The sequence below is a fragment of the Populus nigra genome, chromosome 16 (assembly GCF_951802175.1).
Source record: "Populus nigra chromosome 16, ddPopNigr1.1, whole genome shotgun sequence".
NCBI lineage: Eukaryota > Viridiplantae > Streptophyta > Magnoliopsida > Malpighiales > Salicaceae > Populus > Populus nigra.
In genome coordinates this window covers 6,849,926-6,876,816 of record NC_084867.1, presented here as the reverse complement: position 1 = coordinate 6,876,816, position 26,891 = coordinate 6,849,926, and the positions used below count along the sequence as shown (strand labels likewise).

General features: G+C 33.9%; 2 protein-coding genes across 2 annotated transcripts; one reads left to right on the top strand and one right to left on the bottom strand.

Annotated features, from left to right (window-relative positions):
* Positions 1-489: 489 nt before the first annotated feature.
* On the bottom strand, positions 490-2,884 carry LOC133676223 (zinc finger protein CONSTANS-LIKE 6-like). Its single transcript, XM_062097847.1, has 2 exons — positions 1,603-2,884; positions 490-1,205 (listed from the first exon to the last, which is right to left on the bottom strand). The coding sequence occupies exons 1-2, from the start codon at positions 2,647-2,649 to the stop codon at positions 972-974; spliced, it is 1,281 nt and encodes a 426-aa protein (XP_061953831.1). The 5' UTR covers positions 2,650-2,884; the 3' UTR covers positions 490-971.
* A 2,507-nt stretch (positions 2,885-5,391) lies between these two features.
* LOC133676049 (uncharacterized) lies at positions 5,392-7,773 on the top strand. The gene is made up of 3 exons (XM_062097617.1): positions 5,392-6,244; positions 6,356-6,880; positions 7,631-7,773. The coding sequence occupies exons 1-3, from the start codon at positions 5,392-5,394 to the stop codon at positions 7,771-7,773; spliced, it is 1,521 nt and encodes a 506-aa protein (XP_061953601.1).
* The last annotated feature ends 19,118 nt before the right edge of the window (positions 7,774-26,891 follow it).

Below are 26,891 nucleotides of genomic sequence, written 5' to 3'. Positions count from 1 at the left end.
CCAACTTTTTCACTTGTTATTTTGGTCCTTTACCACCAACTTGGTTAATCTTTTAGGCTTTTTTCAAGTTTATCCTCTTGTATTTTAGATTTTATTTATTTTTATTTTTTGTGTGGTAAAAAATAGGCAACAACAATAGTTATTTCAGTTTAGGCAAAGCCTTAGCGTGTAAACACTTTAGGCACCTCTATCATGAAAAACAGACACAAAACAACTCACCTTAAATAGGATGTATGAGATGATTGTTATCTTTTATGTTACATAATCAGCTCTTACTTAGAGCCTTTGAAAAACCTGTTAGGGTTTCTAGTTATCATAAAATTAGATAGCAACTAATTTTTTTAATTTTATCCCTTTCTACCTAATAGGTCGCCTTAATATATCATCTGCACCAAGATTGAATTTTATATTGGCATAATACATATCATTTAATTGTCAAGGAAAAAAATATTCTTAGCTTTTGTTGACATAAATAACAAATCCAAGAAATTCAGAAAGAAATAGATGGTAGCGATAACTTTATAGCTTGAAAGGAAAAATATTAATGAGCTGCTGTGCAGAAGAAATACATTCCAGCTAAAGCTCGCAATTGAAGAACAAGCATTTCTTCAATGAATAGTAGACACCTAGTATATTTACAATGTTGTCAAACTATTTTCCTTAATAGGGAGATTGTATTAATCTCCAAAATTTCCTAAGCACAACATATATCGATGAACAAACAGAAGAGCTCCAAGACAAGAAATTTGTAAAACAGTTCATCTTGTTAAGGCTGACTTCTTCATAGCATGTCCATGTAACTCCCACTTTGAACTTCCAAACAGTAACATGTCGTCGGAGACTGAGAGGTCACAGTGACATCTATCTAAATTTAGTTCCACTTGTTAGTAAGATTAAATTTGATACTAATGAGCCTAATAACTCATTCAAGCTTTCGCTGATCGATGCTGGCAGTTAAAACTGTGTTTTTGTCAAGGAAAATCAGTAGTCCCCATGAGGGATGTCCTCTTGACGAACCTGCCTTTCATTCTAGGCCTTTTCTCTGCATTCAATTTCCTTACTTCGTACCTTATCTTTTTCGAAAACAATCGTGTTCTTCGCTTCTCTTTATATCTCATGACCCTCGCTTCTCTTTCCCCATCTCCACCTCTTGTATGGCTCCCCAGTCCTCCGGATGGATTATTAACATCTTTAGGGCACGCACCCTATAATATCATATAGAAAAGAAAAAAAAAATCACATATCCACCAAAACTTACTGCTAATAAATTTTAAAAATAAATTACTACGCCAGACTAATTGATCATATATGACAGGGTAATTGCATTGTGCACTGCAAATTTGAGGATTTTTTTTAAAAAATCCTGAAGATAGGTTAGAACTTGCTAGCTAGGGCATGTATGGAGCTGCACCATCTTATTTGAAAAATTCAACCTATAATCAAAAGGTGTACAAGAGAATATGATTAGCATACTATGGGACAACGAAAATATTTTTCCGATTTTTTTCCTTGATTTTCTCTTCTATACATTTTCTCCTCCCCCCGCCGAGAAATTTTATGTTTAAAAAACCTGAAATGAAAATGAGGGAAGTATATATATACCATGGAATCAGTCCAAGAATCATCAGGGTTGAGCTCTGGTCGGCTTCCTGTAGTCCACGGACAGCCTTGGTTAGCCCATGCGATGATGACTGACTCGTAATCAAGCCTTAAAGATACGTTCCTCTTCATCTCCTTGTATCCAGTACTATTCATCATTTCTGTCTCAGGCACTGGCACCTTTTTCTCTTCCACCTCTTCATCTCCGTCCACCAGTGTCTCGTAATCGAAATTCCAACCCAACAATGACTCTCTTGCCATATTAAAATCTTGATCAAAATGGCAATCTATGATAGTTTCCATTTCTTGTTCATCCTTCATTTTCACTACTTTGTCCGCGAAACAAAACTGTCTTTCATCTTCCCCTTTACTACAATCTAACAGCTCCAAATCCTTAGTATCATGGTATTCCTCATCAGCTTCCCGTCCCAGTAAGTTCTCAACATCTGCAGCAAACTCAGCAAGATCCATGTCTGAAGGCAAAAACCCTGGTAGGTTATCCAAGCCACATGCTCCTTCCTGTCCATAAACCTCAACAACCATATTTTCATCTTCACTTGTTACTATATCACACATTTTTGCTGCAAACGGATCGAACACGGGAACTCTACAAAGCAACTGATCATCTTCATTCTCATCAGGAGCCATATTTGGCTCTTCTTCACTTCCAATTTCAGGAACAAGAGGAAGAGGGTTCAAGACTTTCTCTCGATCATCTTTGAGCAGTTGTTGCACCAATAAAGACTTGTTGCTGTTATGCCTTGGGGTTCTTGCCTTTCTTGTGAACCCTTGATGCCATGCTGGTGGAGAATAATCCTGATCAGTGTTTAATGAACTGCTGATCCTATATGATGATGCGGTCTCCAGCCTGACTCTTTGGTGTCTACTTGCTAACTGATTCGCTGAGTGGACCGATGCATCACAGGCTTGGCACAGGAAAGCATCATCTGCTACACAAAACCAGCGTGCCCTCTTGCGTAAACAGCTATCGCAAGCTCTTGCCGTCTTGCCTCCCATGGCGTTTGCCGCTTTCCTTCCAGTACTGATCATGCCAAAGATTTGGTTGTGAGACAACTATTGAAGTACTAACTATGCTTGGCCTAAGTACTGAAGAGGAGCTAGCTGAGCATAATATTTATGAAATAAAGCAAGAATGCAAAATGACTATTGCGAAGAGTATTAGGGTGTCCCTTGAAGTATTTATCTTGGGGCCAATTGATATACAATTATTGAATGGAGAGAGCAGTGGAGCTTTTATTCTTTGGCAAAAGCAAGCTAGCTCGCTAGCTTGCCCCGTGCCCTATTGGTGGTTTGTTATGTGGAATATACAAGGCTTTGGTCGTCCTATTCGGGACCCATAACATAGTCTTATCTCAGTGTTGATTGGCTAACATTTTCATGCCCATCCTCTTTAATGAATTCTTATTGGTTGCCTGTCTAACGGAGGGATTCCTAGAGGACCACTGACAGGAGTTATTTTCAAGGGTCCCCTTCTCCTCTCCCTTTCCCTCTGGAAACAATTTAAGAAACAGTAGCATTTGTGAACTTTGTCTGTACATTTCAATTATTCCTGTTACAAATTTAAAGCCCTTTGCTGCGGTCCCCTATGGTTGCTTTCCACTCTTCCTCCGGTGGCTGCCTTCAGCTCTCCCCACTATCTCAGCTACAGTAATTAACCTCCTCCAGTCGACTTGGAAGCTTTCCTTGGCCGCAATTCTGCTGTACAGTAAATGTGACCATAAATATTGTGAGACCTGACGCAGCAATTCTGGTGTCCAGTATATGTGACCATAATTCCAAGAATACCCAAGTCACCGGATCCATAGCCTGCCAGAGTCCAAGGATCACTTCAAGAATGCTTCTATGCAAAAAAATCTCAACAATAAATAATATATATTTTTTAAAATAAAAATTATCTTCACTCAAAAAAAAAAACTCTAATTATAAAATACAGATTATCTAAGATTCTACTTCTCGTATATATATAAATATTTTAAAAAATCTTAAATATTATTGAAAAAAATTTTATTTATAATTTTGTTTAAGATTCCATTCATTTTAAGTAAGTTCTGAGTCTTCTGACCGATCAATATATAAATTAATGAGTCAATAATATAATAAATTAAAAAAATCTCTTCCACATGGTCAGAAAGTATCCCTTACCCTTAAATAAATAAAAGCAATTTTGTGAACAAATGCCTAGCAGCCTAGCATGGCCTCAACTAGCTGGTGAATTTTCAATCAGTGTTTTAAAACCCGAACCAGCCCGGTGAGTCGATCCGGGATCTGGCTGACCCCGGCTTGGGACCGGTTCGAGTGGAGGCAAAAACCCGCTCGGGAGTTGGCCTGGTGAAACCCGATCAACCCGAGACCTGGACCACCCAGTCAAACCCGGCTGAGACTCGGTCTATTTTTTTTTATACTGATAGATGTTAAACGACGTGGTTTTGGCCTTTGTTTTAAAAGCCAAAACGACGAAGAACAATTAAGCAGAATTGGGCATATTGATTACAGAGCAAACCTAATTAACAAAAAAATCAATTTCAATCGCTGAGGAGCAGAGGAGAGCAGAAGACGTCTTGATCATTGTTGTTTCACTGCAAAAAAAGGTTAGACTCTTGTTTCTGTTCACGAATCTTCTTCTTTCACTCTCTCTTTTCTTTATTCTTGGCCATGTTTTGAACTTGCAATTCTGGCATCATTTTGCTATTTGCTGATTCATTCGCAGCCCAATCATCTCAACCTCAGGTATGTTTCTCTATTCTTTCTTTTCTGCAGCGTAATAAATCCTCTGCTATTAGGAAGTGTCGAAAATGGATGAGGAAACTAGTTTTGTTCGAAGCATTTGCTTTTGGAACTGTTATAGCCAGAGATTGAAACTATTTTGTTCTAAGAACTGTTATAGCCAAAGATTGAAATTGTTGTAAGAATTATTGATTATGTTTAAAACATTTCGGCTAGTAATGTTTGTTTGGTTTTATAGTTGACTGTAAATTTAAGCAAACATAAGTTGTACAGATTTTAATATGCTGGCCTGAAAGTTGCTGTGTTTGTTCTGCTTTTGCTTCTGTAAATTTTTGGTAGAGTTATTGTGGCATCGATTCTTCTCTAGATTTTTATTTAAGCTGGTTGTGCTTAGTTAACTGTGTTTCATGGAGTTACTGTGACATTGATTAATTAGTTGATTTTATCAACTTTTGCTAGAGTTACTGTGGCATCAGACTTTCCTTTCTCAATACTTTCTCATGTTGACTGCTGGCTGATTTTCCACATCTTGTTGCTTGTTATTAGTTCAGGATAAGAAAATAGCTTTGATAAAATTTACTGGGAAGCATAATATTTTTTTGTTATGTGTGATTGATGAGGCTGTCATTGTTAATCTAATTAATGGATTGCAAAGTGATTTGGCTTCAAATTATATTTCCTTTTATAAATTATGTTAGGTCCTTAAAATGTCTTTACATAATGGTAGTACTCCAAGTAGTGATCCTTCAACGACCTAATCATCTCAACCTTCAATTTCCATGTCAAGTGGTAGTAGAGGAAGAACAGATTTGGCATGGGGTCATTGTAGAGAAGCTCTTGAACTTAGTGTTGGGTGTAAAAAAATTAAATTAGTTTGTTTATATTGTGCTAAAGTATTTGCGGGTGGTGGCATTAATCGATTTAAGCAATATTTAACTGGAGCTAAAGGAGAAGTTGAATAATGTCGTAAATGTCCTCTTGATGTTCGACATCAAATACTTTTGAATCTTAAAGGAAATGCTGAAACAAAAAAAAAGAGTTAGAGAAATGCAAGCAGAATTCAATCCATTTAATGCACGACAAAGGAAGCATGGAGAGATGATGATTAGGCAATTAGAAGATGATGATGATGGTGATGATGATGGTGATGATAAGGATGATGAGGATGTCAGTACTAAAAAACATATATTACCACCGAAGGTTACAAAAAAGAAAAAGATTCAAAGCACCAGTACTGTAAAACAATTGACTACAAGTTGTGGAAAGCAGAAGAAATCTGCAACATTAGGGATATATTTCATGCTGAGAACAACTCCTGGTGCTCAAAAGTCTCTTCAGAATTGTTGGCAAAGGAAGAAAACAGTTGAATGGTGTGATCTTGCTTTAGCGAAGTGGATGATTGATGCATGTGTGTCATTTAATGCTGTTAATTCTGTGTATTATCAGCATGCCATAGATGTTGTAACAGCCATGGGTCCTGGTAATAAAGGACCAAACTTGCATGCTATTCATGGTTATTACTTGGCAAAAGCGATTGATGAAGTCAAGATTTATGTTGAGACTTATCGAGACATTTGGAAGAAGATTGGTTGCACTTTAATGGCTGATGGATGGACAGATCAGAAGAGGAGGAATTTAATTAACTTCTTAGTATATTGTCCTAAAGGAACAGTTTTTTTGAAAACCGTGGATGTATCAGATGTCTCAAAGACTGCTAGATTGTTGTATCAGTTGTTTAGAGAGGTTGTTTTGTTTGTTGGGGTAGAAAACATTGTGCATATGGTGACTGATAATGCTACAAATTATATTGTTGCTGGCAAGTTATTGATTGAAGAATTTCCTTCAATATTTTGGTCTCCTTGTGCTGCTCATTGCATCAACCTCATACTCCAGGACATTGGTAAATTGCAGTTGGTTTGTTGTTTTGTTGAGCATGCTTCTGGTATCACAAAGTACATTTATAATCATTGTTATCTATTGTATTTGATGAGGAAGTTCACTTGAGAAAAAGAAATACTTCGTCCAGCTCCTACTCATTTTGCTACCAATTTCATTGCATTGCAAAGCATTTTAGCTCATAAAGATGAGTTGAGAGCTATGGTGACATCTAGAGAATGGATCTCATCTGCTTATGTTAAAGATAGCAAAGGAAAAAAGTTTGTTGAGAGTGTGCTAGACTCTCTGTTTTGGGAAGAATGTGCAATAATTGTGCGAATGAGTGAGCCTTTAATTCGAGTTCTACGAATGGTTGATGGTGATGATAGACTTTCGATGAGATATTTGTATGATGCTATTCATCATGCAAAAGAAGAAATGGTTAGGAGATTTCAAAAGAGAAAGGCTAGAGTGAAACCTTTCATAGACATTATCAATAATCGGTGGGATGGACAATTTTATAGAAATCTTTATGCAGCGGTATTTTGGTTGAATCCTCAATTTCAATATGATGCAAATATAATGGATAAACATATGAGCACTATTTCTGGACTTCTAGATGTTCTTGAGAAGTATGCACATGGAAATCTACCATTGCAAAGTAAGATTACAAGTGAGATGAAGTTATTTAGGAATGCTGAACATAACTTTGGTCGAGTGTCCGCAATAAATAATCGCACCCTTATGCCTCTAAGTATATAATTTTTATATTTAAAAATATTATTTGACATAGTCTCTTTTTACTTATTATTTTTTTGTATAGATGAATGGTGGATAACATATGAAACTAGCGCTCCAAATCTACAACAGTTGGCTATACGAGTGTTAAGTCAAACTTGTAGTTCTTTGGGATGTGAGAGAAATTGGAGTATGTTTGAACATATTCATTCCAAGAAGACAAATAGATTGGAGCACCAAAGGCTTAATAACCTTGTTTACGTCCACTGCAATCTAAGATTGAAACAAAAGTATTTTTCTTTTCTCTAATTCCTTAAATATTATTTTATCTTGTTTAGTAACATTATTAATACTTATATTGTGTTTATCTTCACTTTTAATATATAGAAATTATTGGAAATGATGAAATTATGATCCAATTAATGTTGAGACAATTTGTGACATTGAAAATTGGGTAGTAGAAGATGACCCGTCAATCTTGACAACTAAAGAAGTAGAGAGTTTTCACCAAGCTCTATCAACTATGACCATATAAGATACTTTAGATGATGGTAATTAATGATTGATTATTTAGTGATAAATATTATTTAAAATAAAGTTTTGTTGAACACATAATATTTATTTATTAATTATGTTTGAAATGTAGATGTCATAAATGTTAATGATATTGAAGATGATTGTGACGAGGAAGTTTCAAAGGAGCATGCTGATGATTTATTAGGTGTTGATGAGATTGGCTTAATTCCATCGACATTTGATCCAAATTTTGCTCCTATGGACACAGAAGAAGTTAATGTGTTCATTCAACAAAAGTGAATATGTTATTGATTTAGAATTTATGTTGTTGGATGTTTTGTTTTAAATATTTTAGAATTTATGTTGTTGGATATTTTGTTTTAAATATTTTAGAATTTAAATATTTTGGTTTGTGTTTTGGATATTGAATTAAATTTATGTTGTTGGCTTATAATTTAAATTTGGTTTATGTAAGTGTTGTAGTGTAATTACTTATGTGTTTTTTTTTATAGGTTTTTTTTTTGTTGACCCGGGTCAACCAGGGTCAACTCATCTGACCTGTGACCCAATCACTTAACCGGGTCGATGACTGGGTCGGGTTTCAAAACTATGTTTTCAATTTTGTTTTCAGATTTGAGCTCATTTCGGGTACGAAAGAATAGCTTTATTAAGCTCCACTTAATAGTAAAAGATTAGTCAACTTTATATGATTCTGTCACGAGTCACATCAAAAATTATTTTTTAATATATACAAATATAAATATTATTAATGTGTTTTTATGTTAATTGTTTTTTAATATGAACATAAAAATTGATGCATTTGTATAATAAACACATCATGAATTATATATATAAATAAATACTAGAATAAAATATTTACTCCAATCAAAAACTAAATTGATAGGTGAAAGATAAATATAGATTGAGATATATAATATAGTATTGATTGGAACTATTCATTTTTATTTACTTCAGTATATGTCAATAACTGTTTTGGAAATTAATAATTTAAATTCTATCAAAATAAAATAATATTCTATTATAATCCTTCTTTCTTTTATTAATCTATATTTATGAACAAAAAAATATACTTTTTTAGTAATGCACTTAATTTAATAAAAACTGAAGGTGATTACAATAAATATCTACTAAACTCTAAAGGATTTAAAATAATGATAAAAGACATCTTTTTAATTAAAACTTATTCATTCTATTAATGTGATTCTTTTTTTGTTTTTTACAATTTAGCATAGTGTTTATATTTAGAAGTAAAAGATTATGAGAGTCATAAAAGAAAAAATTAATAAAAAAAACTTTAATGGTTTTATTATTATGCCGCGAATGTATCAAAAAATATAAGAATAATATATTAGGACTTTTTTATTATTTTTTATATAATCACACAATAATAATAATGATAAAAAAGTCTCATAGAAAAGCCAAAAATAAAATTTAACAAAAAAAACATAAATAAAAATCACAAAGGGTTGTAAAAAATGCTTGATATTGTTTTTTTTATTTTAAACTATAATTTTATTCTTGTTTTTAAAATGATACATTTAAGTTATTTATTTTCATTATATTTATGTTGTTTAAGGATTAAAGCAATTATAACACCCAAGAGAGGAGTTAATTAGATGTATCACTAATATTGACAAATAATGCAAATTACTTCAAATAAATATAATAACCAACAATATAATTAAAGTACTTAAAGTACAGAGATAAGAGAGGAGAATTTACAAACTCGTTTTTAATGTAGTTCGACAAGCCTACATGTAGACCCCAAGTACTAAATCGTACTTGCGTATTGTATTTATTTACTAGTTCAAGTTCAAGAGTACAATACCAATTTGATGAATTCACATCAAGATTTTTACACCACATGATAAATCCACGCCAAGATTTTTCACCGCTTGAAGATATTTTCTCTTTAAGATTTTTTCCAACTTGATAAATCCAACCAAGATTTTTCCCACTTCAAGATATGCCCTCTTCAATATTTTTCTCACTTGAAGATATATCCTCTTCAAGACTATTCCTTCCTGGAATGACCTCACCAACACCAAAAGTTTTTAGCTAATTCTCAAAGGTTTACAAGAGTGATTAACAACTAACTCTCTTAATAGATAGATAATACAATTGAAAGATTTAATATCTCTATATCTCACAAGATAACATTTATAGAATTTGAAGGTGTTTAAGTGTAGTGAGAATGAGGTTGAACACTCTTGTGCTAGATTGTGAAAGTTTAATAGCACAAATTAGAGTATAATAAAAAAATTGATTATTTTAAAGTGTATTTACTTTAAGAATTGCTTTTATATCATATATGTTCAGAATCCCTCTTTATTTTTTCAATTATATAAGTTATATATATGTTTCCAAGAAAAACTAATCGTTTATAGCCATTATAATCTCATTGACGACTTAAATAGTCGACCAGTTTAGATTGGTCAAGCCAATCAATCAACCGATTCTTATAGAATTCTCAGGTGTTCATCACAGATGAATAAGAGGTCAGTCGGATCATTTGGTCATACCAAATGGTTGACTTGTCATGCAGAATTCTAGTTCACCAAATAATCCAACTAGTTCATGCAGAATTCCAGTTTTGACAAATTAACCTAGATGAATTTTCAGAATTGTTTATCTTAGATTTTATCATATGATATATCAATTATTTAATGTATATAAAATGTGTGAGTTCATTTTAATTGTCCTATTCAGTAGGATATAAAAGATTTACATTGAGAACTTAAAATGAATACTTAATCTAAGTCTTCACTTTGCTTACTTCTTAAACTGCTTGATGGATTTTTTCATTAAATCTATTGTGCTTGTTGATATGTTCTTTGAATAAACATATTTAAAACTTATTCTCAACAAGACATATTATTAGTTCTTTTTTTATTTTATTATTATCATTAAAATATATCAAAATATGAATATTTAATCTAAAGTTCAACAATTTGTATGTAGCGTGTTTAATAATTTTATTGAAAAACACTATGAAAAATTCACCTCTCAACCCTTATTTATTTTTTCAGGCAAAATAAAGAATAAAAAAATACCTATTAACATAAAGAATAATCTTTTTTATGGGTAGAAGATGGTCAACTAACAACCTTCTATCTCTTTTATTATGTTTTGATGATTTTTTTTTATTTCTCAATTTCATAAATAAAAAAATAAAAAAAACCCTTTTGAATCAAAATAAAATTTATAAATTTTTGAAATTAACAACGTATTTTCTCTGTATTATATACTATGATCCCCTATCTAGAGATCTGCTTGCTACGAACCCTCTCCTCTTCATCAATGCAACCACAAATCAAGCTAATAGATACAACACCCTCATCTTTTGTTTTAATTTCTAGTGGGGAAAAAAAAAACATATCACTTTAACAATTAACAAAAAACAAATCTAGGAAAAGGAAGCGATATGGACAAGCGGCCGTGACGGTGCCATCTGGCATCATCTTCTTTCGTATCAGAGAGGAAGCAAGCATGGCCAAGTATTTTTATTATTAATGTTTATAGTCAAGTTTGGATTGAATTTAACTATTGGATTAATAAAAACTAAAAAGCTGACAAATCAAATAGGTCTGTCTCATCGAGATAAAAGCATGGCAAGTTATTTACCAACCAATCTGAGTTAGGTCTAAAATTTGTAATCTTCCAATTAACCAATGAGGTCGGGCTGGACTTTACAATCATGAATCCATCTTAGCCTTGCCCCAATGCATTGCGCACCTCAAATCGCCTGTCCCATGAATCCATCCAAGCCAATATGCCTATATGCATGCATGGAAGGGTCGACCCAAAGTAGAAAACAATATTGTCCTCCATGATTGGCACCTCAAATCCAAGCCATGCCTGCATGTAGGAGAGGGTCCCAACGGAGAAACATTGTCAATGGAAACCTCTCTATTTCTGCTGTATTCTGAAACCTACTTCTGCCATTCAGCAATGTTTTAAGAGTGGTTTTGTCTTCGACCAGTACTCCCTCGTAGTTTTCCTCTTTCTAAATAATTGCTGCTCTCAGTTCTCATAATATATAGACTTGTGAAACGTTGGCAATAAAAAACAAAAACACGACAAAACTAGCACAATCTAGGAGTTGCAACCTTGCAGATGAGTTTAATTAAGACAACATCAAGAGTTTCACTAAAGAGAAAATTAACAGGGTTCACTGCTATCAAATCAGCACGCCAATTGGCCTCTTAATTAATAGATTTGATGCATGGGAATTTGCCAGGGATGATACAGAAACTTCTGGATCGAGCTAACAAATTGCAGATCGCATCTATCCAAATGCGAACGCTTGAGAATTATATCAACAGCCATCTTCGAATCAACTTCCACAATAATCTTTCAGTATTCTTTACCCTATACTAACTATAATAGCATCAAAATGCTAAATGAAGAGCTATAAATAAAATAAAATATTATTTTAGCTCTTCAATGCTTATTTTATATGCTCTAGGAGAAGTGCTAAACAAAATGTTATTCCCACTGTGTATTGCAAAAATACTAAAACACTATTCATTGTATTTTTTTCCATTATTTTTTTTCTTTTGATTTTTTTAAATATATGTTTTTTTAATTTACTTTTTTATGAGATTATTCTAGTCTCATAACTCGAGAGTTTACCCGGGTTGACTTGGGTTATTTTATTATTATTTTTATTATTTTATTTTTTAATATTAGATTGATTGAGAATCATCCGAGTTGTTTTCAGACCCGTCAAGTAAACCGAATCATATTAAGTTAAAATAGTTGTGTATCAAATATATTGAAATATAATTGGCCCTTCTAAATAGTTTTTTTTTTTATCATTTGAGTGCACATAAACAAAAAAACTATATTTATATACTATTCAAATAGTTATATTATCAATTTGGCTCTTCTAAATAGCATCTCCAATGACACCTCTTTCATATTTAAACTATTTTTTTTCTTGTAAATAATGCTATTGAAATAATATTTTACAGATTGTTTTTATACAGACATAAATGATTGTTACTTTTGACATAAATCACCAATTATTTATCATTTATAAAATCCATACTTTAGCTCTAATCAATTAACATTTTAATATGTAAGATTTATTACGGAAATTTTGTTTTAAAATTATACGATATATTAAAAGAGATGGGCATTTAACTATAGCCTTTACATCATGTAGCAAGACCCAAGGCACTATGGATTGCACTATTACTTTATATTGCAATCTTCATTGTTCCTAAGACATGAAAAGGTTCAATTTAGGTGTTTATGTTTTGATTCTAAAACTTTATTTTTCACATGTTTTTAGTTTTTCAGAGTTGAGAGAAAAGAGAGAAGGTAACTGAAAATTAGATAGGAGAGAGAAAACTTGGGGTCGGCCATAGAAAATGATGATCTTATCGTCAATGGATTCTCTTGGAGAGGAGATTTGATGCGATCCAAGCAACACTAAAGGATCCATTTGAGATTTCAGTTGGTCTAATAATAAGGCTTAGAGCTAAGAAGTTCAAAAAAGCTTTCAATGGACTTTTTCGCGATACATGAACTAAGTTAGACTTTAAAAGGATAGTAAATAATGAAAATCAAGCCTTAATTAATCTTAATCATGTTTAAGAAAGGCTTGTTGGTGGAACCAAGACTGAGTTTTTCTATCAATTTCTTTTGCTTGAGAGTAAATTAAAAAAATTATAAGGTTTAGGGTGCAAAATCAAGGAATTGTTCAAGGATATTTTTTTTTTCACTTAAGTTCAGGGAAGTATTTTAAAATTTAGCCTTGATTAAATTCTAACCGCCTCTCCTGCGTACACACCCCCAGACACGCGCCACCATAAAAGCAAAAAGCCACCAACATGAGATCTCTGAACCACAGACATCTAGTGATGGAGCAAGCAAACGCCACCTTAGAAAACAAACGCAAGCATCATTTTCATAAAACAACAACAACAATATCATCTCAGAATGAAGCAAAAATCAGTCTCCAAAATGGAAAAACATCCAACCCTAAAATCTCATATCTCAAATCAAAACTCCCTCACACTATTAAACAAATTCCAATCAATTCAACGCAACAAAAAAAAAACCATAATTTCAGTAATTTTGAACTTAATCGCTAGTAGACCTGCTCTTCACATGATTTCTTTGATTATAAATGTATTAATTTGTTTTATTAGGTTTAAATAGATAATTTATTATATTAATTTGATGGTTTTCTTTTTAATTTTGCAGATAGAGTTGTGTTAGTATCCTATAATATATTAGGTGTTGAAAATGCATCAAAACATCCGGATTTGTAGTTTAAATTTCCATCGAAATTCTTGGAATGGGAACGACGAAAGGCGTTTCTATATAAAGAGATATGTCATTATAATGCAGCGATACTCTGTTTTCCCGTAGGTCAAGTTTCACTCTTTTTTTTTTGTTGAATTTTGTTGTTGTACTCGTATACAATGAAAGTGTGGCACAATAAAGGAAATACTATAGTTGGGATTATAATTTCTTTACCATGAGAATGCATGTTTATGTGTTTTTGTAAGTTTGGGTTTTATCCATCATGTTGCTTGTATAACGTAGACTACCGAGTTGCTTGTAGTTGAGAAATTGTTCTTGCTCTTTTTTTTTTTTTTTTGTATTCTATATCAAACATTTAGCAACTCATATTCTCTATCCAGATTCACCCTTGTGCACGAAGAATGTCATAACTTATTTTTGAGTTATTCTTCAATTCATATTTTTTCCTCTCTTTAAAAAAAAACAATATAATACAAAAAAATAAAAAAATATAACAGTGGAAAGAGGATGCTAGAACACTAAGAAAATAGTTAAAATTTGGTTGGGGAGGTTTAAAAATACAAAAATTAAAATTTGGCAGTATTTTATTGACTGCTGATAGCTCTATTGACAAAGAAAATTCAATTTGAGAAAGAAAAATCCAAAATTAGATGTTGGTGGACTCAATTAAATTATATTGAAGGTTTAATTGAATCACCAACGACATCACTAATGGAAAATCCATCGGTGAAACCGTCGAAAAAAGTTAATATATGTCATCTCTACCGACCCTCTACTCTCCTATTTCTCCTTCTTCTTCCTAATCCCAACTCTCCCATCTGCAAACAACCAGCCCCCCTCCCCCCCAACAAAAATCTCCCTCATCTCAGCACAACAAATTATATTTTTTGAAGTTTTGTGGTCACAACATCCGTGTTCTGATTTATCGACGGATTTTATCAATTTTTATAAGTAATTCTATCTTCTTAAATTTTAACATTGAATTAAATGTCAATTTTATTGTTTTTTTAGTATATGTATTTTGTTAGTAGATGTACATGTTTTATTGTTATTTCTCAACAAACTTGTAGTATATGAATGTATAATTCTATACCTGTTATGGTTTGTTTTAGATTTTGTAAGATTGTATTTGTTTGTAAATTGTTAAAACTTTATGGAAATACCTAATTACATGTTCTGTTTTGAAATAATTTAGAGCTTTGTTAATGGGTCCGTTTAAAGTTTTATCAATGGTATTGCAGAGTGGTAATTTCTGTAAATTTATATATATTAATTTGTATGGACGTTGATAAATGATAATGAATATTTAATATTTATGAGAAGTTGTGATTGGTTTGTTGGAGTGGTAAAGTAATATTTTTGCAAGTTTATTTACCTAACTTAGTTAATTAATATATGATGTCATCATAATTTTATAGAGGCTCGATATAAGTCATGGATAATCGTTCATGGATGTATCGAGATTCACCCCAACGATTATGGAGGATTGATTATTGTAACGAGGTTCAGGGTTTTATTAATTTCGCAACATCTATTCCCAGAAATTTTACTGGAGGCGGTATTAGGTGTCAATGCAGGAAGTGTCAAAATAAAAAATATCTGTATCTAGATGTTGTAATGATGCATCTTCTATACAAAGGGTTTATGGAGAATCACCAATGTTGGTATGCACATGGAAAAGTATTTGTTAGTAAGAGGAGAATGGGAGAAACGGTGGTTGGGTCTACTTCTAGTGCTAGCAACATGCATAAAGCGGCAAATGAAAACACTAATCCTTATAAAAATATGTTTATGGATGCAACGAGAATGAATCAAGGTAATGTCAGTCAATGTCCAATCGTAGAAGAAGAACCTAATGCAGATGCAGCTAGGTTTTTTGATTTGTTGAAAGATTCTGACGAACCATTATGGGATGGCTGTACAAACCACAGTAAATTATCAGCCGTAGCACAGGTGTTTACCATCAAGTCAGATCACGGGTTGAGTGAGGCCGGGTATGACAAGATTATTGAATGGGGGAGAAGCATTTTACCTAAAGGGAACAAGCTAAAAGAGAACTTCTATGTTGCGAAGTCCATGATGAAACCCCTCGGTTTAGGATACTAGAAAATTGACATGTGCCCTAACTTCTGCATGTTATACTACCTTGAAAATGCTGAGATGACCGAGTGCATGACATGCGGGCATTCCCGTTACAAACCTAGAACTGGCAGGGGAAAGACTCTAGTTGCATATAAAAAACTTAGATATTTCCCGATCACACCTAGACTGCAGAGGTTATTCATATCACCAAGGACTGCTGAGCACATGATATGGCACCAATCACATGATGCGGTTGATGGAGTGATGGTGCATCCTTCTGACGGCGAAGCGTGGAAACTCTTTAACAATGTGCATCCTCACTTTTCAGCTGAATTAAGGAATGTGTGTCTTGGGTTGTGTACAGACGGATTCAACCCATATGGGTAATTTGCTGCTCCTTATTCTTGTTGGCCAGTCATACTCACAGTTTATAACTTGCCACCGGGAATGTGTATGAGGCCGGAGTTCATGTTTTTATCTACTGTCATACCCGGTCTAAGCAGCCCGGGGCGGAATATAAATGTTTGTCTTCGACCGTTGATTGATGAATTGACGCAGTGGTGGTCCTCTAGAGCTCTGACTTATGATATATCGAGGAAACAAAATGTCCTTATGAGGGCGGCTTTGATGTGGACTATCAATGACTTTCCAGCTTATAGAATGCTTTCTGGTTGGAGCACGTATGGGAAACTCGTATGTCCATACTACATGGAAAACAACAAGGCATTCACGCTAGCAAATGAAGGTAAAGCTTCTTTTTTTTACTGTCACCGTCACTTCTTGCCACTTAATCACAGGTATAGAAAGAACGGAAAAGATTTCTTTGTTGGTAGAGTTGAAAAAGATTTTGCATCCCCGTATCTTTCTAGTGAAGAATTGAATGATGTTGTATCAGAGTACGGTGACATTGTGTTTAGCCTTCAATCAGGTAAGCAAAAGTTTTCTGGTTTTGGTTTGACCCATAATTGGGTAAAACGAAGTATCTTTTGGGAGCTTCCTTATTGGAAGACCAATTTGCTCCGCCATAACCTTGATGTCATGCACATCGAAAAGAACATGTTTGACATTTTCAACACCATCATGGATGTGAAGGGGAAGACAAAGAATAACATCAAGGCTAGATTGGATATAACTTTATACTATAACCGTAAAAATATGGAGTTGGTTTACGATGACTCATGGGTCGCAAAACCAAGAGCAAGCTTCATGTTAGAGAAAAACGCATAACTGCTAGTCTACAAATGGCTTAAGAGTCTGCATTTTCTAGATGGACATGCATCGAACATATCAAGGCTGGTTAATATAGAGGACTGCAGATTGTATAGAATGAATAGTCATGACTGCCACGTGTTTATGCAAACACTCATCCCATTAGCTTTTCGTGATTTGTTGCCAAAGGGAATATGGGATACACTTACGGAGATCAGTCATTTCTTCAGAGATATATGCTCCAGCAAGTTGAATGTTGATCACATTGAGAGGCTTCAAACGAATATCATCAAGACACTATGCAAACTTGAGATGATATTCCCTCCATCATTTTTTGACTCAATGGAGCATCTCCCTATATATCTACCGTTCGAGGCAAAAGCTAGAGGACCGGTCCAATATAGATGGATATACCCATTCGAACGGTTAGATATTACAGTTGTAATGTAATTCATATATAAAAGTATTTTCTATGTTTTTCTTAATTGAAAATACTTGATTAATTCAATGCAAGTACTTGTTTAATCTCAAGAAAAAGGTTAAGAACAAGGCGCATGTTGAGGCTTCGATATGTGAGGCCTATATTGTTGAGGAGATCTCAACATTTATCTCATACTATTTTGAACCTCATCTGAGAACGAGAATCAATCGCGTTCCACAGCATGATGATGGCAGTGAAGTGCCTTCCAGTGGAAACTTGTCAATATTCTCTAATACTGGACGACCCACACCTAAAAATGCCGTAAGAGGAAGATATTTGTCGGAAATAGAGTTCAAACAAGCACATAACTATGTTCTATTTAAATGTGATGAGCTGAAACCTTTTATTTAGTAAGTTTATATATGTGTAATACTAATTAAACTTTGTGAGTAATATATTGTTAATTATATATTGTAATATCATACACTCATTATCACTTGCAGGCAACATCGACAATATTTGCTCTCTAATAACTCACAACTGACCGAATCCCAGATCTTTCAATTACAAGATGAACAATTTGCCACGTAGTTCAGAACATATGTAAGCATTATCACAAACTCATTCTAACTTGCAAAATTACTGTATGTATGCATGTCATTACGAGATTCTCGTTCATTTACTATTTATTGATGTACATTACATACAGGGTTTATCAAATGGGAAGGAGTGTGCCTAAGTCATTGTCTTCACTAAGCCTGGGGCCTGAAAGAAAATGTAAGTGCTACAACGGGTACTTTGTCAATGGATATGTTTTCCATACTGAAGAATACGGGTAATGAAGAAAGACATACAATAGCGGTGTTTATGTTAAGGGATCCACTAGTAGTGAGTTAGAAGTTGACTACTATGGTAGATTAGAAGAGGTCATCGAACTGCAATATCATAACAAGCAGAATAGAGTGTTTTGATTCAAATGCTATTGGTATGACACGACTGATAGAGGAATCAGAGTTGATCCGCACTATGGTCTAGTCGAAATCAACTCAAAAGCTAGACTCCGTAACATAAACAATGTCTTTGTTTTCGCAAAGTAATGTCAACAAGTTTATTACACATACACCCTTTCATTTAGAAAGGATCGATCAATAGTGGATTGGTTGTTTGTGTTAAAAAAAAAAACCCCGGGGTCATGTCGAGGTTGTTTAGGATGAGAACGAAGACACAAGTGAGCGAGATGAAGTCTTTCAAGTTAGTGAGTTGGTTGAACCATATCGAGTTACTCCTTCGATTGAATTGGAAGAATATTCAAATTTTCATGTTTTCGATGATAGTCTTGTTGATGTTGACGTAGAGGAATTGAATGTTGTTTTGAGCTTTAGCGGACATGCAAATGTCGATGAAGAAGATGATATCCATATTGAAGATTGCGATGAAGGTGATGACAATTCAATTGATGACGAAGAAGAAGAAAATTATGACTAACAATCAAAATGAAGCCATATGTAAAACCATTTTTTTCATGTAATTTAGATTATGGATGATATATTTTGTAACATGAAATATTTGTTACGTGAAATAATTACTTGAAATGTCACAATCACGAAATAATTACTTCAAATAATTATAGATCATGGATGATATACTTTGTAACACGAAATAATTACTTGAAATGCCATAATCACCGATGTCTATACCGACGGATTAAGTCCGTCGACATTTCACAAAGAGTTCGAAAGTAATTACTTGAAATACCACAATCACTGATGTCCATATCGATGGATTAAGTCCGTCGGCATTTCACAAAGAGTTCAAAAGTAATTACTTGAAATGCCACAATCACCGACGTCTATACCGACGGATATCCGTCCATCGGTAACTTGTCGGCGGGTTAATTTTACCGACAACATTACCGACGGACTGGGCGAATTATAAAGGGTTGTGCATTAAATGCATCTCTGCACGCATCATATTGTCGACAAAATTACTGACGGACCACGAAAAATATGGAGGGTCATTAAAAATTTTGGTGCGAAATTCAAAAATTACCGACAGCTTTTTGACACCTCACCGACAGAATAAATTAAAATAATAATTAATTTTATGTCCATCGTTGAATCCATCAGTTAAACTGCCATATAAGTTCTAGCGACTGCCTCTTTAGTTCATTTTTTCTTCTTCTCAGTTTTTCACCTTAAATTTCGATTCTTTTCCTCTCCATTCTTCAAAGCTTTCACCTGCAATCTCTAGCAAGTTTTCTTGTGAATCTTCATCAGTTTAAAAGGTATGTGTTTCTTCTATTTTATTTGACTTTAAAGGTTTTGTTTTTTGCTATTTTTTTTTATGTTTTTTGTTTTGGTGTATTTTTTGTAATGTAGATAATGTATTGAATTCAACACATTATTAAAATAAGCATATTCGATTCCTAAAGTCTATAGTTTTTTTTTTGAATTTATTGAATATGTTTTATTGTTGTATTGGCATAATTATTATTAGTTAATTTGTTGAATATTTATTGTTAATGTTGAATTTACCTTAGAATTAGTAATTGAATATGTTGGAATAATTATTAATTTTACTCTATTATTGCATGATTTGTGTTTATTTTTTTCCATTTATTTTGATTGGTAGTCTAGAGTTTTTTTTGAATTTATTGTTTTGTTGTATTGGCATAATTATTGAATAATTTTTTGAATTGTAATTGTTAATGTTGAATTTACCTTAGTATTAATAATTGAATATTTTGGAATAATTGTTAATTTTACTCTATTATTGCATGATTTATGTTTAATTTTTTTCATTAATTTTAATTGTTAGTCTAGAGTTTTTATTTATTTATTGAATATATTTTATTGTTGTATTGGCATAATTATTGAATAATTTGTTGAATTGTAATTCTTAATATTGAATTTACTTTAGGATTAGTAATTGAATATGTTGGAATAATTAGTATAGATTGGGTCAATTGGTTGTGGCTATTGTTAATATGTGTAGGTTTGTGGATTTGGGTAGTATCTAGTATATGGTAGGTGCTGTCGAATTTTTTTTTAACATTTGAATTTAATTATATAATTATTTATATAAAATTATGTAGATGTGTATAATGAAAACCAGAGCTAGTCGCTCACGTATGGTCACAGCTAGTTCGTCTAGCAGCGAGGATGATATTTCCTTAGGTGCCTCTCAAGAAGAGGCACCTACACCACCAGCGCCGTCAACCGATGCTGCCTCTTCCAGCGCTACTTCACAGCGCATAGGCGGTGTGCCTTCACAGCAGAATCAATTTACCTGCAAGTACGAGACACAATGGAAGGACGACCTTTCAATGTAAGTTTGTTAAAGTTTTAGTATTTTTTTTTAATTACAATATAATTTATGAAGTAATCACTATTGAATTTATTTTATTTATTTTCAGGTTCACAAATATTGAAGTTGCCCGAGTAATATCATTGGCGTTTAAATCGTTGATGGAGATTCCATTGTTTCAATGGAGTCAGATATCCAAGCATCCTGAATGGATGCCTCAAATCAATGCATGGTTTAACAGGTTTGAGGTTGGTGTTAATTTATAATTTTCAGCTTATTAATATAATTATAAATAAATTATTATTTTTATTTAAAATTAATTATTTATACACAGAACAAATTCTGCTGGGACAATGAGCATAACACTGTTGCGAGGAGGGTGTGGGAAAATCATGCGGCAACTAGGTAACATCGAAAACAATATAAGATTTTTTTTAGACAAAAATTTATGTTTTGAAATGTAATTTTTGGTTTCGTGAAGTAGGTTGCGTGCTTTTTAGTATGAAGCACAAAAAAGGGAAAAAAAACCCGCGAGAGATAGAGGTTTCCAAGGCTGGAACAATGTTGCGGTTTGGAGGGATTTCAAACAGATATACATTCCGAAAGATATATGGCCGCACTTTCTTGAGCACGTGACGTCTGAGCGATTCACACGACGCTCACAGTCCAGTACTGGCAACCAGAATCAGCCAATTCATGGCTCGGTGACAATGCACACTAGCGGCTTCGTTCTGTTTGCTACACATGCGAAACGGATGGTAAGATTAATTTAAATGATATATATCATTAAATTAAGTTGTTGTTAATAAATATTTTTTCATTATAGGCTACGTCTCTTGGACGTGATCCGAGCCCGATGGAACTATTTGTGAAGACGCACGTGCGAAGTCAAGACCGCCAAAAGGGGGCGCAACAGTTCGTTGATAACCGTGCTCAACATTGTGGTATGTTTGTTCAACCATTTTATTTTGTAAGTTATTATGTTTATTGAATTGAATATGATGATTACTTTTTTATTTTCAAGAGACCTATAATAATCGGTTGAGGGAGAGATACGAGAACGATATTTTGACCCATCCGGAATTCGATCCGGATTTGTGGATAGAGGTTGTATCGTCAGGTGGACCCGATAAAAATTGGGTTTACGGGCTCTCCAACACTATGATCGATAACTTGCGGTCGACCTATAGTGTTTCAACCGTTGGGAGCTCCCAATCAATATCGAACTCCCAATCTAAGGAGTTCGTGGCCTTACAGCAACACACGACTTAGCTCACCGAAAAATATGACCATCTATCAACGGAGTAGGCACAACTCAAAGCGTCATATGCACAATAAAGAGTGGAGTCTGAACAACAAAAAGCGGCTTATGAACAGCTTCACGAACTGGTCATGAACATGGCAACACAGAATGAATATAAATTTTATTTGCATAATTGGTTTTTATTACCATTAATTTATATAATTTTATATTATATATTCTAAATAATTTTTTAAAAACAAATTTAGAAAAAGCTATTACCAAGGGTTTTACCGACGGAATTAATCTGTCGGCATCTGACAGTAGCATTCACCGACGCATTTACAGATGGATATATTCGGTCGGTATTTCATACACTCACCGATAGCTTTACCGATGGACTTAATCCGTTGGCATTTGACAGTAGCTGCCACACTTATCGATGAATTTACAAACGGATATATTCGGTCGGTATTTCAAACACTCACCGATAAATTTACTGACGGTACATAGCCATCGGTAAATCACGATATCACCGATGGAAAAAAAATCAGTCGGTATATTTCAAGCGGGAAAAGTTTTTTTTGGCACGCAAATTCTGTTTGTAAAACCATCAGCAAATGTTTTTTTTGTTGTTCCGACTGATATAGCAACAGAATGGGGAATCACCAATGAAGGGAAAGCCGACGGACTTTATCCATCGGTGAAGACGTTGGTAAATAAATCACCGATGAATTGCTAATCACACACCGACGGAATATTTTTGTCGGTAAAACTGTGAAATCTTGTAGTGTTATGGTTTGTAACAACATAACCTTTGAAGCAAATATTAAAAGCCGAAAACAACATTTGATCTTTAGGTAATCTTCGCATAAAACCCTAAACCAACTCTAGATCTGTCTAACAAGATCATTGAGACTCCTAGGAAAATTTAAATACCATTTTAAATAGTTCTATTTAACAAAATCAAATCCAAATAAGATTTAAAACTAGCATTCAAGACAACGTTTTTCTGATGATCATAAAGAACATGAACCCATTTTATCCAGAAAACACAACATACATTGTGAAACCCAAAGAATATATTTTAGGCCTCTAAACCAACTCTTTTAGCCCCAATAAACCACATTATCTTACAAACAGATTTGAATAAAAACAATACTAACAAATAACCTCAAATCATCAAGAACATATATAAGACTTCAACTTCCAAAACTGCAGCCCTATTATCAGCCAACAAAAACATCAAAACTCAATCCAAAACTAACTCTTTAAACACTTAAGACCCAAACTAAAATCAGGAACCAAGAACATGCATTAACAACCTAGATAAAAGCCATTAAACACGTATTGTTACATTTGACATATTCCAAAACTATTATGCTTCATCAATCCACATAAATGCTAAAACATAAAATAATGCTAAAAGGTTTCAAAAACATCATTAAACATTGAAAACGCATGAAAGGGTAAGCCACATGGACTCTACCCCTCATTTTTCACATGGTTATACCTTCTCTAAGCTTATTGGTTATAGGCTGCTATTTCCCATCTCCTTTTCTTCTTTCCCTTTCACTTTCTACTCTTTCTAACTTTCATAGTAGGGTCTATCAATAGAGTGTTTCCCTCATGATTTTCCATGTTCTCTTTTTTTTTCCTCTCAAATTTTCTAAGGGGTATTTATAGGGTTTTTGATGGATTCTAACATAGAGTGATCAAAGCTTAGCCCTTTAATCAAAATAAGAGAACTTAAGACAAATGCTAATAGCTAGAACCTTTGTTCTTCAATGGTTTTTTAGGGCTGGTAGTTTTGTCTAGGTGGTTTTCTCTTTCTTGGAGACAAAAACATGCATTTCTCACATTCTAATCTTGGATGAAAGATTTATGACCCTTGATAAGAACCCTCTCGGAGTTTTTAAGTGTAAACACACAAAAAGGTTAGGTGGTTTTACACAAATAGGGATCTTAGTCATTGTTAACTGAGTTGGTCACTTTTAAGGCTTTATCAAAGAAACTATAATGTAAACATCATTGGAGACTACCTGAGCTTGGTAGAGGAGATACACACCTTTCATTTAGATCCATCCTTGCTTCATTTGGAGGTTTATAGCTCTATATTCATTCCTTTGAAAGTGCCAACTTGATCAACCCAAAATCTAAAAATGCAGTGATGGCTGATCAGGGACAAGATGTTGGAAATTTCTATGGAATAATTGGAATGTAAATGTCCAATTTCATGGAAATGAGGTTGTAGAGGGGATGTTCTTCTTCCATTTACAAGAGCCCTCGTGCTATTTAGAGGTCTAGAACTCCATAACAATCTCTTAGAAATTAGGGTTTTTAATTTAGGATTTGACAAATTTAATTTTAGTCCTTATTCTTCTAATTTCTTTGAAACACCTGTAATTGTCTCCCAAACTTTGAATTTCATGCAATTTCATCCTTACCAAACTCAATCAGCAGCCCCAAAGTTTAACTCCATTTTCATCTTGGTCATTAGTTTCTGATTTGTGCACTTGGACACTTAATTGACCATCAAACTTTTAATTTTCTTGAATTTGGCTCCTGGTTTGGTTAATTCCATCCTCTAAAGTATTGCGTGTTTTATGATTTGGTCCTTGGTTTTATGATTTAGGCAATCTTTATCTATAAACACCAAAAAAAAGAAGAAGTAAAGCCGAAATGACTCCACCATCATTGCCAATTTTTGAATTGGCAGCAACACAGTTTTTGGTCGTCGATTTTTGAATCGGCAGTGACGCAGTTTTGCTGCTGATTTCTAAAATGACAATGATAAAGTTTTTTTTTACTGTCGATTTCTGAATCGGCATCGGCAAGGTTTTTGGCTGTCGATTTAGAAATCAGCAGCGACATAGTTTGGTTACCGATTTCTAAAACACAGTTTTTGCTGTCGATTTTTGAATTGGCAGTGATGCAGTTTTCACTATCGATTTCTAACTCAGTTTTCGCTGCCGATGTCTGAATCGGCAGCGACAGTTTTTGCTGTCGATTTCTGAATTAGCAGCAGCTGAGTCTAATTAAAAGTTTAGGGAACAAACCAGATTGTCTTTAGGAGTTAAGAGGGAGGGGTAAAACCATTTTTGGACAAACCAAAACAGGAACACATCTAAACCAACCCCAAACACCCCACCTCATTTAATGGGGATTATAAATACAAGGAGAGAGAGAGAAGGTGAGCCTTCCTTTTCCCAAAGTTGTCTGCAGTAGCTGCATGTTCAGCTGCATATTTCTTTTCTCTTCCTTCTTCCCAACAAAAACTTAAACCAAACTAGCAGAGAGTGCCCTTTGAACGTGAGAGAGATAGAAAGAGTTGAGACCTTGAGTAAAGGTTGAACAACTGCTTAGACGAAAGGAGAAGGGGTTGTAACGGGTGGAATATAACTGACAGAAGAAAGAGAATCAAGAGAGGAAGAAGAAAGGGAAGAACCAGGATAAGAGAGAAGGAATATTCCCAAACTATCCAGACCCACTTAGATTCAAAAGATAAGGGTCATATAGTCTCTTTTTCCTCATTATTCTTGAGACCCAAAATAAAAAATGATGAGGGAGTCCCTAAGAAAATTGACCTAAGACCCTTATGCTAGTTGTGAAGGAAACCAAAATCAACTAAGAGGACAAGGAAACAAAGAAGAAATGAGGCCAATTTCCAGAATATCAAACAAATAAAAAATGAATAAAATGGAAAGAATAAAATATGGTAGAGGGTCGACCATAGTTATGGGGTTGGCCAAAATGCATGTGTGTATGTGTTCATGTTAAGATCATGTAACTCTGCTAGGATTTGATGATAGATATGTGCTGAAATTGAAAATGCATGTGTGTGTTCATGTTAAGATCATGTTACTCTGTTGGGATTTGATGACAAATTATGCACTAGAATTGAAAATACATGTGTGTGTTCATACTAAAATCATTTATGATTTGTTGCCGAAATTGAGTTGTCTGCAGCGAATTAGCATTTGCTGCCGAAAGTGAGTGTTCTGCAGTGAATTAACATTTGCTGCCCAAATTGAGTTGTCTGTAGTGAATTAGCGTTCGCTGCTGGAAGTGAGTGTTTTGCAGCGAATTCATGATTCACTGTCGAAATTGTGTTGTATGCAGCGAAATAGCATTCGCTGCTGAAAGTGTATGTATTGCCGAAGTTGTGTTGTCTGCAGCGAATCAACGTTCGTTGCCGAAAGTGTGTTGTCTGCAATGAATTTGTGATTCGCTGTCAAAATTGAGTTGTCTGCGGCAAAATTAGCATTCGTTGCTGAAATTGTGTTGGCTGCAGCAAATTAGCATTCGTTGCCGAAATTATGTAGCGAATGAGCATTCACTACCGAAATTATGACATTTGCAGCTAATTTGTGATTCGCTGTCGAAACTAAATTGTGTGCAGCGAATCAGCATTCGCTACCAAAAGTGTGTGTTTTGCAGCGAATTTGTGATTCGCTGCTAAAATCATGTTATCTGCAGCAAATTAGCATTCACTACCAAAATGGTGTTGTCTTTAACGAATCAGTGTCCGCTGTTGAAAATGTGTTGTCTGCAGTGAATCAGTGTTCGCTGCCAAAAGTGTGTTCTTTAGTGAATTTGTGATTCGCTGCCAAAATCGAGTTGTCTACAGTGATTGCTATTGAGTTGTCTGCAATGAATTAGCATTTTCTGTCGAAGTTGAGTTGTTCTGCAAGGAATAAACGTTTGTTGCCGAAAGTGTATTGACTGCAGCGAAATTGCGATTCACTACCAAAATTGAGTTGCATGCAGCGAATTAGCATTCACTGCTGAAAGTGTGTTGGCTGCGATGAAGTAGCATTCGCTGCCAAAATTGAAGTGCTTGCAGCGAAACAGTTTCCA